At 33.1% G+C, this 12,163-nt stretch overlaps 1 protein-coding gene across 4 annotated transcripts; it reads left to right on the forward strand.

Annotated features, from left to right (window-relative positions):
* The first annotated feature begins 7,746 nt into the window (after window positions 1-7,746).
* On the forward strand, window positions 7,747-11,735 carry LOC110878548 ((S)-2-hydroxy-acid oxidase GLO1). Of its 4 annotated transcripts, none has more exons than XM_035988439.1 (11): window positions 7,747-7,762; window positions 7,890-7,999; window positions 8,283-8,433; window positions 8,510-8,634; window positions 8,762-8,808; window positions 9,385-9,462; window positions 9,934-10,125; window positions 10,218-10,280; window positions 10,770-10,839; window positions 10,932-11,137; window positions 11,353-11,735. In XM_035988439.1, the coding sequence occupies exons 3-11, from the start codon at window positions 8,297-8,299 to the stop codon at window positions 11,542-11,544; spliced, it is 1,110 nt and encodes a 369-aa protein (XP_035844332.1). In that variant the 5' UTR covers window positions 7,747-7,762; window positions 7,890-7,999; window positions 8,283-8,296; the 3' UTR covers window positions 11,545-11,735. The 4 variants fall into 4 exon arrangements, with proteins under 4 accessions (XP_035844332.1, XP_035844331.1, XP_021982567.1 ...); XM_035988438.1 differs by lacking the exon at window positions 7,747-7,762 and adding an exon at window positions 7,767-7,782; XM_022126875.2 differs by lacking the exon at window positions 7,747-7,762 and having other exon boundaries at window positions 7,893-7,999; window positions 8,271-8,433.
* Window positions 11,736-12,163: the final 428 nt, after the last annotated feature.

Genomic DNA, 12,163 nt, shown 5'->3' on the forward strand with positions numbered 1-12,163 from the left:
ATATAATTCAAAATAAAATTATAGTATTATGATATTGATATTAATATCTTAATCAAAGATATAAAATAGCACCCTTGGGTATAATATCACTTTAATATCATAATATAAAATATTATTCAATAAAAGCAGTATATTTTATGATTTATGATAAAATCCAAAAGTTTTACTCGATTGAAAGATATGTATTTGTCAAAATTTTGAGAAAACTATACTTAATTTTGTTAAAACATAACATTTCAGCATTGTTTAGATACAATAATTAAAATATTTTATAAATCACTTTATAATTCCTTATCATACTATTAAATATTAAATATGTAGACTACTCATCAAAATTTGATAAGTTACGTAATGTTCAGAAATTATATGTATAATTAATATTGATGATAATTAACATGCTAGAGAAATTTTTAATACGCGAACGCTTTTTAAGAAAAGTCTTTAATATATACTGTTACTATTTACCATCATTATTATTAATATAATACACTAAATTAAATATTATTAAATTCTGTTTTAAATTAAAACTAATAATATTAATATTTTGGAAAAATAAAATAATTGGCTCTTGAATAAAGCTATGTTAAGAGAATTTTATAAAACAAAATTCTTAATTTATTTATACAAATAATGAACAAGAATTATTATAGTTCGTAATTCATAGTTGACGATTCTAAAACTTAAGCACATATATACATATACAATGGAAGATATAAAATATTTTATAAGACAGTATTTATGAAACAGGAATATGTATAACAACTTGATACTGTGTAATTAAATAATACCTATATATCAATGGGAAATAGCCTAAACCTATTTCTTAGATTATATGTAAATTAGATATACGTATATTTTATAACTTGTATCAATAATATAAATAATGTTTCATCTATGCAATAAAGATATGTACAAAAACATTTAGTACGGTATAACGATATGGTTTAAAATATATGTACATATATCTCAAAAGAAACAACCTGTTTAGTATTTGATAAGTTTAATTCATTTCTTAAACTATATTTAGGTTATATGTACATATATTCTAAGATGAGAATGATACTTTACTAAATTTAAAAACATTAAACTTTGTATTCTATATTATGATTAAGATTCAAGTCCTAAATATGTTACAATCAGAATAAGTCAACCTATCAATTAAAGATTAAATTGTTCTAAAAGAACTCAGGAGATTTATATCTTTATTAAATTTAGTTCTTTTAATAAATTTTTTTCTTCCGAAATATTATGTTCAACAAACCTGATGGAAATTTATAAACAAAGTTATAAGAATAAACAGAACAATTAAAATAATTAGTTATATAATTGGATTCTCATGAATTGATATTATATGTATATATTATAGTAAATTTTAAAACCTTACATCTATATGTATGTATGTACAAGACACAATTTTCTTGATAATATATAATATAATGATCAGATGTCTTCAATAGAAGGACAAATTTTTATAATAGAAGAAACAAACCTACATGTTTACTCAAGATCTATTTTGAGACCCAACTTTAATTGAAAAGATACCTTAAGGATATCTGTATTAGCACCACCTCTTGAAAAATAATAAATGTGTCAATGACGGAAAATCTCAGAATTTCATATAAAGCTTTTACCTTTACTTTGAATACATATCCAGTCATGGGTTCTGGAAATATTAAATTAAGACAACATAGAGAGAAGCTATTACACCAAAGGAAGAAACAACACATATAAAATATACATTTTTCTTATATTTTGATAAAATATATAGTAAGAGAAAATGTTAAGATATAACATGTATATATGTATACCTTAATATATATATAATTATCAACGAATAATACTAATGAGTTATGACTATAATTGTGTTAAACAAAATGTGCCTGTATAATTACCTAGTTCTATGATAATTATATCTGAACATGTTTGTAATACAGATGTCAAATGAAATGGCATGTGACCAAGAAATAGAGACTAGTAATGGAAACTCTTTGGATAGGAACACTATAGAAAATATAATAGCTCAAAGAATATCGAATGCCATACCTTCGATCATTGAAGCTATTAAAATTTATGTGCCTATAAATAAAGATCGTACTATACACTGTAGGCATACTTACCACTTCAACCTAACCCTAGTAGTAATGGAAATCATGATATTCGTATCAAAACTTCATCTTCCAAACGAAAGAAAATCACAACCTATAACTACTTCTATAAGGAATTCTGCTCTGACAAATCATGCAAGGACAAAGAAATGAAACCAACAATCATGCAACCTATTTACGATAACCATAACAAGAAACATGCAAGAAAACGCTATTCTAAGAAGACACTTCGCTGTAATTTCTGCAAGCTGGACATGCAGAGGAAGAATGTAGAAGGAAAACTAATGTATGTTACAAATGCGGAGACCCAGGCCACATTCATCCCTACTACCTGAAACTATCTAAGGCACCCGAAACCGAAGATCGAAACCCCGATGAAGCTAAGGAGAATGCATAGATGTTTACAACACCGGAGGCAACAACAACTTTTAAACTAAACACCCTTATGTTTTGTCGATGCTAAAGTATTAATTGACTTTTAATTCCGATCAAAATTCTATAAATAAAAGGGTCTCTATTTTTCTTTTATAGAGCCAACTCTCATTTGTCTCGTCTCTTGATATGTTCTTATGTCATACATGCATTACCTGTCATACATGTGAACTCACTTCAAAAGATCATTTACTCATGAGATTTAATAAATATTTTCGTTATACTCATTTTGATAAATTTCCTCCTTTGATTTTAAAAATGCTGACTTTTGATAATCGAGTCAACAAATTTCTTGGAAAACTCCTCTTCTTTTTAGAGTTACCAGATTTTCATTAAAACCATTTCTTGTCAATACATATATCCATTGTTGGAATATGTCCAAACCAAACTCAATTTGTTTGAACTTGTTTATTCAATTCAAAATCCCATATGATAAATTGAGATTATCATATTCCAAATAATCTTATTTGTTTGAATCATAGTAGACCTGTTCAAAGTCTACAACTCCAATAAATCGTTTGTTAAACCACGACACCTTGCGGTGGCAATTTCTTTGAAACTTGGACTCATTTCGTTTTCACACCCGAGATACGAAATTATCTATTTATTGATTCGTTATCCGAAACCAGTCTTAATACAATTTTGTGTTAAGATTCCAGTATACCTCCAATATTTCTTTCATCATTTAAATCCTACAAATTCATTTCTATGTTCATTTGAACATCCTATCTTTTGAATATCCAGATTCACTTCATTTGAAACTTTCAGTTAATTTCGAGAACGGTGAATTCGTTCGGTCACCGTAATCATTGAATTCTTTCAATCACAACAACACCTTGCAGTGTCTGTATAAATTTGTAGCCTGTGCTAATAATAAACCATGATCATATCAATCCATACGTCATTCGTTTGACTCATCATTCAAGTAGTCTTGATACAATTATGTATTAAGACCATGATACACTAAATTCTATTCTATTTTCGGTGTATCTCTGCCATTTGAATGAATTTCACTGATTTCTGGTTTGATCATTGACAAATCATTTTTCATACTTCTATCTTTAATGGAGATTATTGATTCAGAATTCCTTTTTAAACAAACAAAGTAAGTTCTCTTTTGGCATTGGATCCTATTGTCCCTAAAGGTCATTTACATTCAATTCATATGTCTCTATTGGTCTCATGAAACCTAATTGTATCACGTTCAGTTAATAATTCTTGGAACTAATCAAAACATTTATGTTTCTCATTTTCTTCGATGTCCTTAGAAAAATCTCACTAAAGATTCGTCTGCTAAGCGTTTTTGTAAGATTTCATACATCATTTCTGTCAGTTGTAGCTGATAAGCTACGAGTTCAATTCGTTAATAAATGGTCCAATGTACTTGACTTCCCTCTTTAACAACTCTAACTACCCCTTTCTATAAGAGAAACTTTAAACAATACCTTATCTCCCACTTGAAATATTTTCATTTGCTATCTACATAACTCTTTTGATAATCTCGTTTTGCTTTAACTTGAATTATCTTGCCAATTGTTTCTTACACTATCTCGAGCCCAGATAAGTTGTTTTTCTCCAAGTTACCTTCCAACCAAGAGGAGTTCAGAACTTCCATTCGTTATGCTTCCAAAGACGCTTTAACACTGTTTTTACTAACCACATGACTTGATCTAACTCCGAGAAAATATCGTAGCCCAAATCTTGAGGACGAGATTTAAAACAAGGTAGGGAGGATATAACAACCCTCCAAAATTTTTTCCGATACTCCTAAAATATTTAGAACATCCCTATACGTCCTAAAATACACCATGTGTACGTAAAATAGGCCCAAAATACCTTTATATAATTAAAGATCAAATAAAAACAATAAATCAAATCTGTCGCGGGGCGCGACAGATTGCTTCTGATTCTATGCGGGCCGCGAGCGAGTGACAAACGGCGAAACCACATCGTGCCACATGGCAGGACACGCGTCAACCTCACCCGATGACTCAGCACACCAGTTGCCGCCTTAGGGTCCCTCGCGGGGCGCGTAAGCCCCTTCCCCATCTGTCGCGGGGCGCGACAAAGTGCCGAACAAGCACTATAAATAGATGCCATCGGCATTCAATTGCAATTCGTTCATAAAAATCAATTCTCTCTCAATTTCTGAATACTAATTATTATACTCGGGCATTATACCCCCTAATTAGCGAAGCTCTGCCTCGTTGTAAGTATTTTAACCCACGGTTACGTATTAGATACGCTGCCCGATTTATCTAGTGCTCCGTAACGGCTATCGAGGTTCTGCCCGACGTAGTCGTTGGAGTTCTGTCTCGGGGAGGGTATAACTAATGTAAATTTGGGTTATTATACTAACGCGTGTGAATTATTTAAAATTTATAGATTATAACCAGGAAGCCACAGGAAATTACCTTAAATAGCAATGTGAGTAATCCTTCTATTCGTAAACCCTTTTTTTGTGAGTAATCTCCTTTTTGCAAACTGCTTTTACAAAACCTCAAATGCTTAACATTATATTAAACATTGAGTATTTGTATTCTACAATTATCGTCTGTATGTTGGGGTTTTGTATACAAAATTTGTTACTACACTGTGAGTAGTAACATGACCACAAGTCTGGTTGACAGTACCATGGGTGGTAATTAAGGTAGATGGAAACAAATGTAATTACGTGATCGTCCTCAATGCTGTAGACTGATAAAACCTGTTTTGATTAAACTGGGATTCACTCACCAGTATTTCTTGCTGATAAAATGTTTTAAACACGTGTTTCAGGTAACTTAGTGTGAAAGCTCATAAAAGCCAGCTGGAGAGCACTAAAGATTTAGAAAAGTGGCTATAAAAGTTACCAAACTAAAAAGGAGAATTGTTTTCAATAACTGGGATTATTCCCTATAAATGTATTATAAATAAAATCGGGTTTTGTCCCACTTGTTTATTATAAAAGTATTATCAGAAAAAATTGGGTTTTATCCCAGTATTCTATTTTAAAGATTTTGGTGTTTAACTCTGATAAAATATTTCCTAACTACGGTCCTGATGAAATTTCCGCTGCCAAATTAATAAACACCGATACCATCTGACTGGCTCGTAGCTCCCGCTCCCAAGGTAGGGGTCGGGGGCTGTGACATCCACCCTAAGTATCGTTCTTCATGCGTCATCACTAGTTCCCTGCAATATGTATTAAAATAAAATCAACAAAAGTTGGCGAGTATACAAGTTTGAATACATAGCATAATTGTGACTAAAAGTTGTCTCATATCCAACATGGTAGTTTGCATACATTGTTTATTATAATATTAGCATGTGTTAACTATAAGTCAAACCAAAGTATACCGCAATCATGCATATCCTTGTCGCCGAAACGACAAGGCCGTAATATAAATTACTTAACAATACCATAAGAGTACGGGTGGTGCGTTAATCCTATAGCGCTATAATTGTTAAGGTAGGCTTGCAAAGTTAATGAGCATATAGAACACAAGAATAAATATAGCATGTAACCACAATAATGTAACAAGTGCAGAATTGAAAACCTAGGTCTTCTATTTTGGAACCCTAGATGCAATATTCAGCAACAATGGTTTCTAATTTGAAACCCTACGCGGCGGCTATGCTAGCAGCGGGAAGATGAATGGCGGCGGCTACTGGGTTTCTGAAACCCTAGTCGCGATCTGTAGTAGCAACGATGAACACGTCTTCAATCGGAACCCTAGTCCGACATGTATCTTCTTCTTCACCTCTTTTGCTACTAGTTCGTGTAAATCGATCAAGAGCCTGAGCTCTGATACCAGTTGTTAGGTTAGAATACGATTCACATAAACACTAGAACAATATGCAGCAAGCTCACGCACTCACACACTCTAAATCACAAGAACAAGAACACAAGATTTATAGTGGTTCGATCAAGCTTGATCTACATCCACTCTCCACAACTAGTTATTTCTTTGTATTAGGTGCTCAAAGTGTTACAGTACATGAATGAGAAGTATTTGGGTTATAATTAGGTTACTCAGGAGTACTCCTAGGTATTAGTCTAGATAATGACTAATTCCTTTTCCTGAGTCAAATCCTCCATAACCCAACAAATTGAAGTAAAGTAAATATTATTTTTCACAAATACAAGGAAACTTATTCAATTACAATCTTCTAATTGTGGAAAAGATATTTACCATGAACATATCAAGCTAGATAATGACATTTTATCCCTTTTCAACTTGATTTCTAACACCCGCGTCAAACAAAGAGTGGCAGACAAACACCAAGTTTAGCATGTAAGGCTTTTGGTAAAATTGTTTGCCGATTGAGGCTTGGTAGGAACAAACTTAGTATATAAGCATCTTGATGAAACACATTCACGAGCAAAGTGGTAATCAATGCTGATATGTTTACCCATTTTGTAAGAAGCACAATTTCGACTGAGAAAGATAGAGTTGAGATTTTCACAAAGGAGTGTAGATCAATTCAGTGGCAAAGCATGAAGTTCATGGAGAAGGTGTGTTGTCCACACAATTTCGCAGTTGTGTTAGCCATAGCACAATATTCATATTCAAAGCTGGATCTTGACATAGTTGATTGCTTTTTAGAGACAAGATTTCCATTGAGAAAAATATGGAGTAATTACCATTGGTGGGGCCTCTTGTTGCTCTGATATCATGTAGTGTACGTTTATAAAGATTCATCTCAAATTACAATGTGTTATTAATTACTATATAAATACAAGAAAACTATATACAATCTCGTATTTGTGAAGAGATATTTTTACAATTTACTACATATAACAAACTAGATAAAATTAAATTTCAATTTGTTCTTTTTAATTTGATCTCTAATAGTTCTTACGACGGATGGTGATGGTGGTGCATAGGTAATGCCATAATGGTTCTCACGGAGGATGGTGGTGGTGATAATGTCTGAATGAGAAATGACCTATTAATTAACTAAATAATAAATATGTAGCATTTATTATTTGGTTAATATATAACATCCTCTTACAAATCGTTATCTTTCTAACTCTACACTTGAAAATGAAGATGCTAATGAAGAAAAGTTGAGACTTTCAGTGAGAGAAAGATGGTGACTTTTAGAGAGAGAAAGAGAAGGCAACTGTATACCAACAGTACAAGATGGTATCAATAATCTTGAATAGCTAATATTAAGATGATAATGAAGAAAAAAATGTGTGACACACAGCAAAGCGAGTGGAGGACAACCACCCATTGGTTCAACTCCTTTGGATTTGGTTTCCATTTCTCACCTCATATTACTCATCTCCTTCATTTGTCCTCATCCTTTTTCTTGATATTTTTTATTTATTTTTATAGATTTTTTTTTTTTAAATTTATCCAGATGTCATTGTCTTGTATGTCGAATAATCTTTTAAAGTTTGTTTGGTTATCTTCACTTGTTATCTATCTTGGGCTTTGCCCCTCTCACCAAAAATACCAAGTGTCCAAAAGGTTAGCTTTAATTTCTTGATCCTATCATTGCTTATGTGTTCATCATAAAGATTTATAATTTCTATCTTAATTTAGTTATTTCTTCATTGGGTATGTTGATTTCTAAGCGTATAGTATTATATTAGTATACATAAAATGCTCAAGTTGCAGTTTCTTGAAGTTAATTATGTTGATTTAAGAATATTGAGAGATATATAATTTGAAAAACTAATGTGGCATATGTATATAATAATTTGATTATTGATTCTTGAATCACTTATGACAAATCAAGATTTTGTTGTAGGGTAGTGAAGAAAAATGGAGGTCACAAATGTCACTGAGTATCAGGCTATTGCCAAGGAGAAGTTGCCAAAGATGGTCTATGACTACTATGCTTCTGGTGCCGAGGATCAGTGGACTCTCGAAGAGAACCGAAACGCTTTTTCAAGAATATTGTACGCTCTACTTATGCTCACAGGCACGCGTGCACACACATATGCTGAAAGTGGTTGTTTTTTAATGGTGAAACAGGTTTAGGCCGCGCATTCTTATTGATGTGAGCAAGATTGACATGACTACCACAATTTTGGGATTCAAATTATCGATGCCGATTATGATTGCGCCAACAGCCATGCAGAAGATGGCTCACCCTGATGGTAAACATATCTTGTTGATCTAGTCGGCCCGTTTTATGTCACGAAAACAATGAATTATGCTAGAAGTTAATTACGTGGTTTATATATATGTTTAACAACTAATATTGTTTCTTTATTTTTAATGAAGGTGAGTATGCAACAGCAAGAGCTGCATCTGCAGCTGGAACTATTATGGTCCGTATTTTCACAGATTTATATGGCAGTCACAAGAAGTGGTCCTGTTTTTTTTTTTTTTTTGTATAGATATTTAATTATTATTACTATATTTTCAGTTGCAACCAAACTTTTTCTTTTAAATACATCTATATTTTAGAATTTCGAAATTTATGTTTTGATTATTTAACTTATGAGGAATATCTTTTTTTTAAATAGGCTTAGTTAGTTTAAGAATCACATTTATTATACATGTTTTCATAAATAGGCTTAGTTAGTTTAAAAATCACATTTATTATACATGTTTTCATAGAAAATTTAATGCTAAATCCAGAATATTAAGTGTATGTTACATGACAAAAAAAAAAAAAAACAATTTTATGTACTGGCCGTTTGGACTGGACATTCGGGCCTAACCCGATCTACAACCGGGTTTGAGCCTGATTTTGATCAAGTAATAAGACTACTATATTATGAAACTTTTGGGCTCAACCGGACTAAAGGCCGGGCTTGGACCGCCCCAGGACCATTTGGGCAACTCTACTTTGAATTTTACAACACAGAAGTATGTATGCTAATAATTTGTCCACTTTATAGACCTTGTCTTCATGGGCTACATCAAGTGTTGAGGAGGTTGCTTCAACAGGACCTGGAATCCGTTTCTTCCAGCTTTATGTGAGCAAAACTACTATTTCATCTAGGGTTGAACTGCAAAACCAATTAAATGAAATAATAAAAAAAAATTGAACCGAAATAACCAACATATTGATGATGCAGGTTTGGTTATGATCTTTTCAATAACCGATTTTTGATTCAATTATGGTTATAGGTGTATAAATAACCAAATTAACTTAACCGACTCGACATTTAAACCAACATAATTTTTCTTAATAAATAATATGTTATACGTCGATTTTTTTTTTTTAAATTTTACAAAATCGCGTATTAGTTGTCCTTTATATAATTGAATTTATTAATCTAACCATCTTTCTCAAAAACCGACCAACAATTAAAATCTAAAGGCCTAAACATCGGTTATAGATTCATTTTTATTCATAACTAAACCTAACTGAACCGTGCTCACCCCTATTTCATCTTTTATTTTTTCTTAATATACATGTTAACGTTGTTGATCCTTAATATCAGGTGTACAAGGACAGGAACGTGGTTGCTCAGCTTGTGCGAAGAGCCGAAAGAGCTGGTTTTAAGGCTATCGCTCTTACAGTTGATACACCTAGGCTTGGACGCCGAGAAGCTGACATCAAAAACAGGTTTACTCTACCACCATTTTTGACACTGAAGAACTTTGAGGGTTTGGACCTTGGCAAGATGGATGAAGTAAGTCAATACAACAAATATTAAAGATTAATCTTGAGTTTTCGTATATGTTTTATCGGTCTTTTCTAATTTGTTATAATCTTGCAATGCAGGCTAATGATTCTGGTTTAGCTTCTTATGTTGCTGGTCAGATCGACCGCACCTTGAGCTGGAAGGTATATATATATATTTTTTTTACAAAAATGTCTGTTATTGCACTACAAGAAAGCATACTTGTGGGGACTAGATTTTTTTGGCCTGGGACGACATGGTGTCTCCATAGTTTCGTCTATGGAACCCATTGCATATAGGTCCCTTAGGTCATCTCTATAGGTGTTGTCCTCATGCATTAACTTTTAGAGACGACATATCGTCACAATAGACTTAGAGCACATTCTAAAATCGGCCCCTTCCCATAGAAAATTTTACTTAGGATCCTAACATGTGGGATTAAAATGACACACATAAATTGTATGCAATTTTTAAAAGGCAAAAAATTACACAATTCCAATGAGGGAGGAGTTGTGATCGTAGAGTAAGAATCGAATGTAGTCGAGTTTTAAAAGTCCTCCCCCCCCCCCCCCCCCAAAAAAAAAAAAAAAAAAAAAGTCGAGCCACCCATGGTTCTCGATTGCGCCTTATGTTAGTAACTTATGTGCATGCAGGATGTGAAGTGGCTACAAACAATTACCACAATGCCGATCCTCGTTAAGGGTGTTATCACTGCTGAGGACAGTAAGAAGGATCAAAAGCCGTTGTAATTATGTTTTTCATTAGTTTTTGTATTTTGTTAAACTAATGTTAGAATGCTGCTGATCATTGTACAGCAAGGTTAGCTATTCAAGCTGGAGCAGCGGGTATTATTGTTTCCAACCATGGAGCTCGCCAGCTGGATTACGTTCCGGCTACAATCAGCGCTTTGGAAGAGGTTGTGAAAGCGGCACAGGGTCGTGTCCCAGTGTTCCTGGACGGTGGTGTCCGCCGTGGAACCGATGTTTTCAAGGCACTGGCTCTTGGAGCTTCTGGCATCTTTGTAAGTAACTAAACATATCAAGTCTTGTTTTGAGCTCATACAAATCTTTCTTAAGAAAATGCAAATAATTCACCATTATATTTTGCAAAAATGAGCAATACTAGATGATTTATCTTATGCTTTAAAGTGATTTATTTTTAATAGTAGAAATCAAATAAATAGTTATAATAAATAGTTATAATCTCATATTTCTTATGATATGGTGTAAATTTCAGATCGGGCGACCTGTGGTGTTTTCTTTGGCTGCTGAGGGAGAAGCTGGAGTGAGAAATGTACTCAAAATGTTACGTGATGAATTCGAGCTAACTATGGCACTAAGCGGTTGCACCTCACTCAGAGAGATCACTCGTGACCACATTGTGACCGAGTGGGACGCCCCAAAGGCTCGTCCTGCACCACGGTTGTAAACAAAAACATGATACGGTCATAAGCATCTCGACTTTTAATGGCACATTATAAGGTATATACCTTGTGTTACGGTTGCAAAACTCATATTGTTTCCTTGTATAATGTTCGTTTCTGAATGATCGGCTGTATGGATGTATAATTCTTAAAGGTTCATGGCTTTACTTATATATATGTGGTTAATTAATAATTGTATACATATGATCCACATTTAACTTGGATAATAACTTAATATATTAAACATGAATTCGTAAAACTATTTGGAAAATAACATAATATATTAAACATGAACTAGTTGTTTACCATGCGCGCGCGTTGCGGCGCGCTAAACCAAATCGTTCTATAAGAATGACAAAACATGTCAAATAACAAAAAGTAGCTCGAACTAAAACGTAACGTATTTTCGGTACCGGTTCGGCACCGGTGTTCACCGATTTTTACCCTCAAATACCGGTGTTGTACCAGTACCAACCGGTACCGAACCGTACCGTACCAGGTATATTCGGTACCGATACATACTTTTGGGGATTTCGGTAACGGTATTTTCGGTACCGATTGGTACCGAGCTCATAAAATCCTGTAACAACGTAGCAATACAAGTAATTGCACAGTTTAGATTAC

Source organism: Helianthus annuus, chromosome 3, assembly GCF_002127325.2.
Source record: "Helianthus annuus cultivar XRQ/B chromosome 3, HanXRQr2.0-SUNRISE, whole genome shotgun sequence".
Classification (NCBI taxonomy): Eukaryota; Viridiplantae; Streptophyta; class Magnoliopsida; order Asterales; family Asteraceae; genus Helianthus; species Helianthus annuus.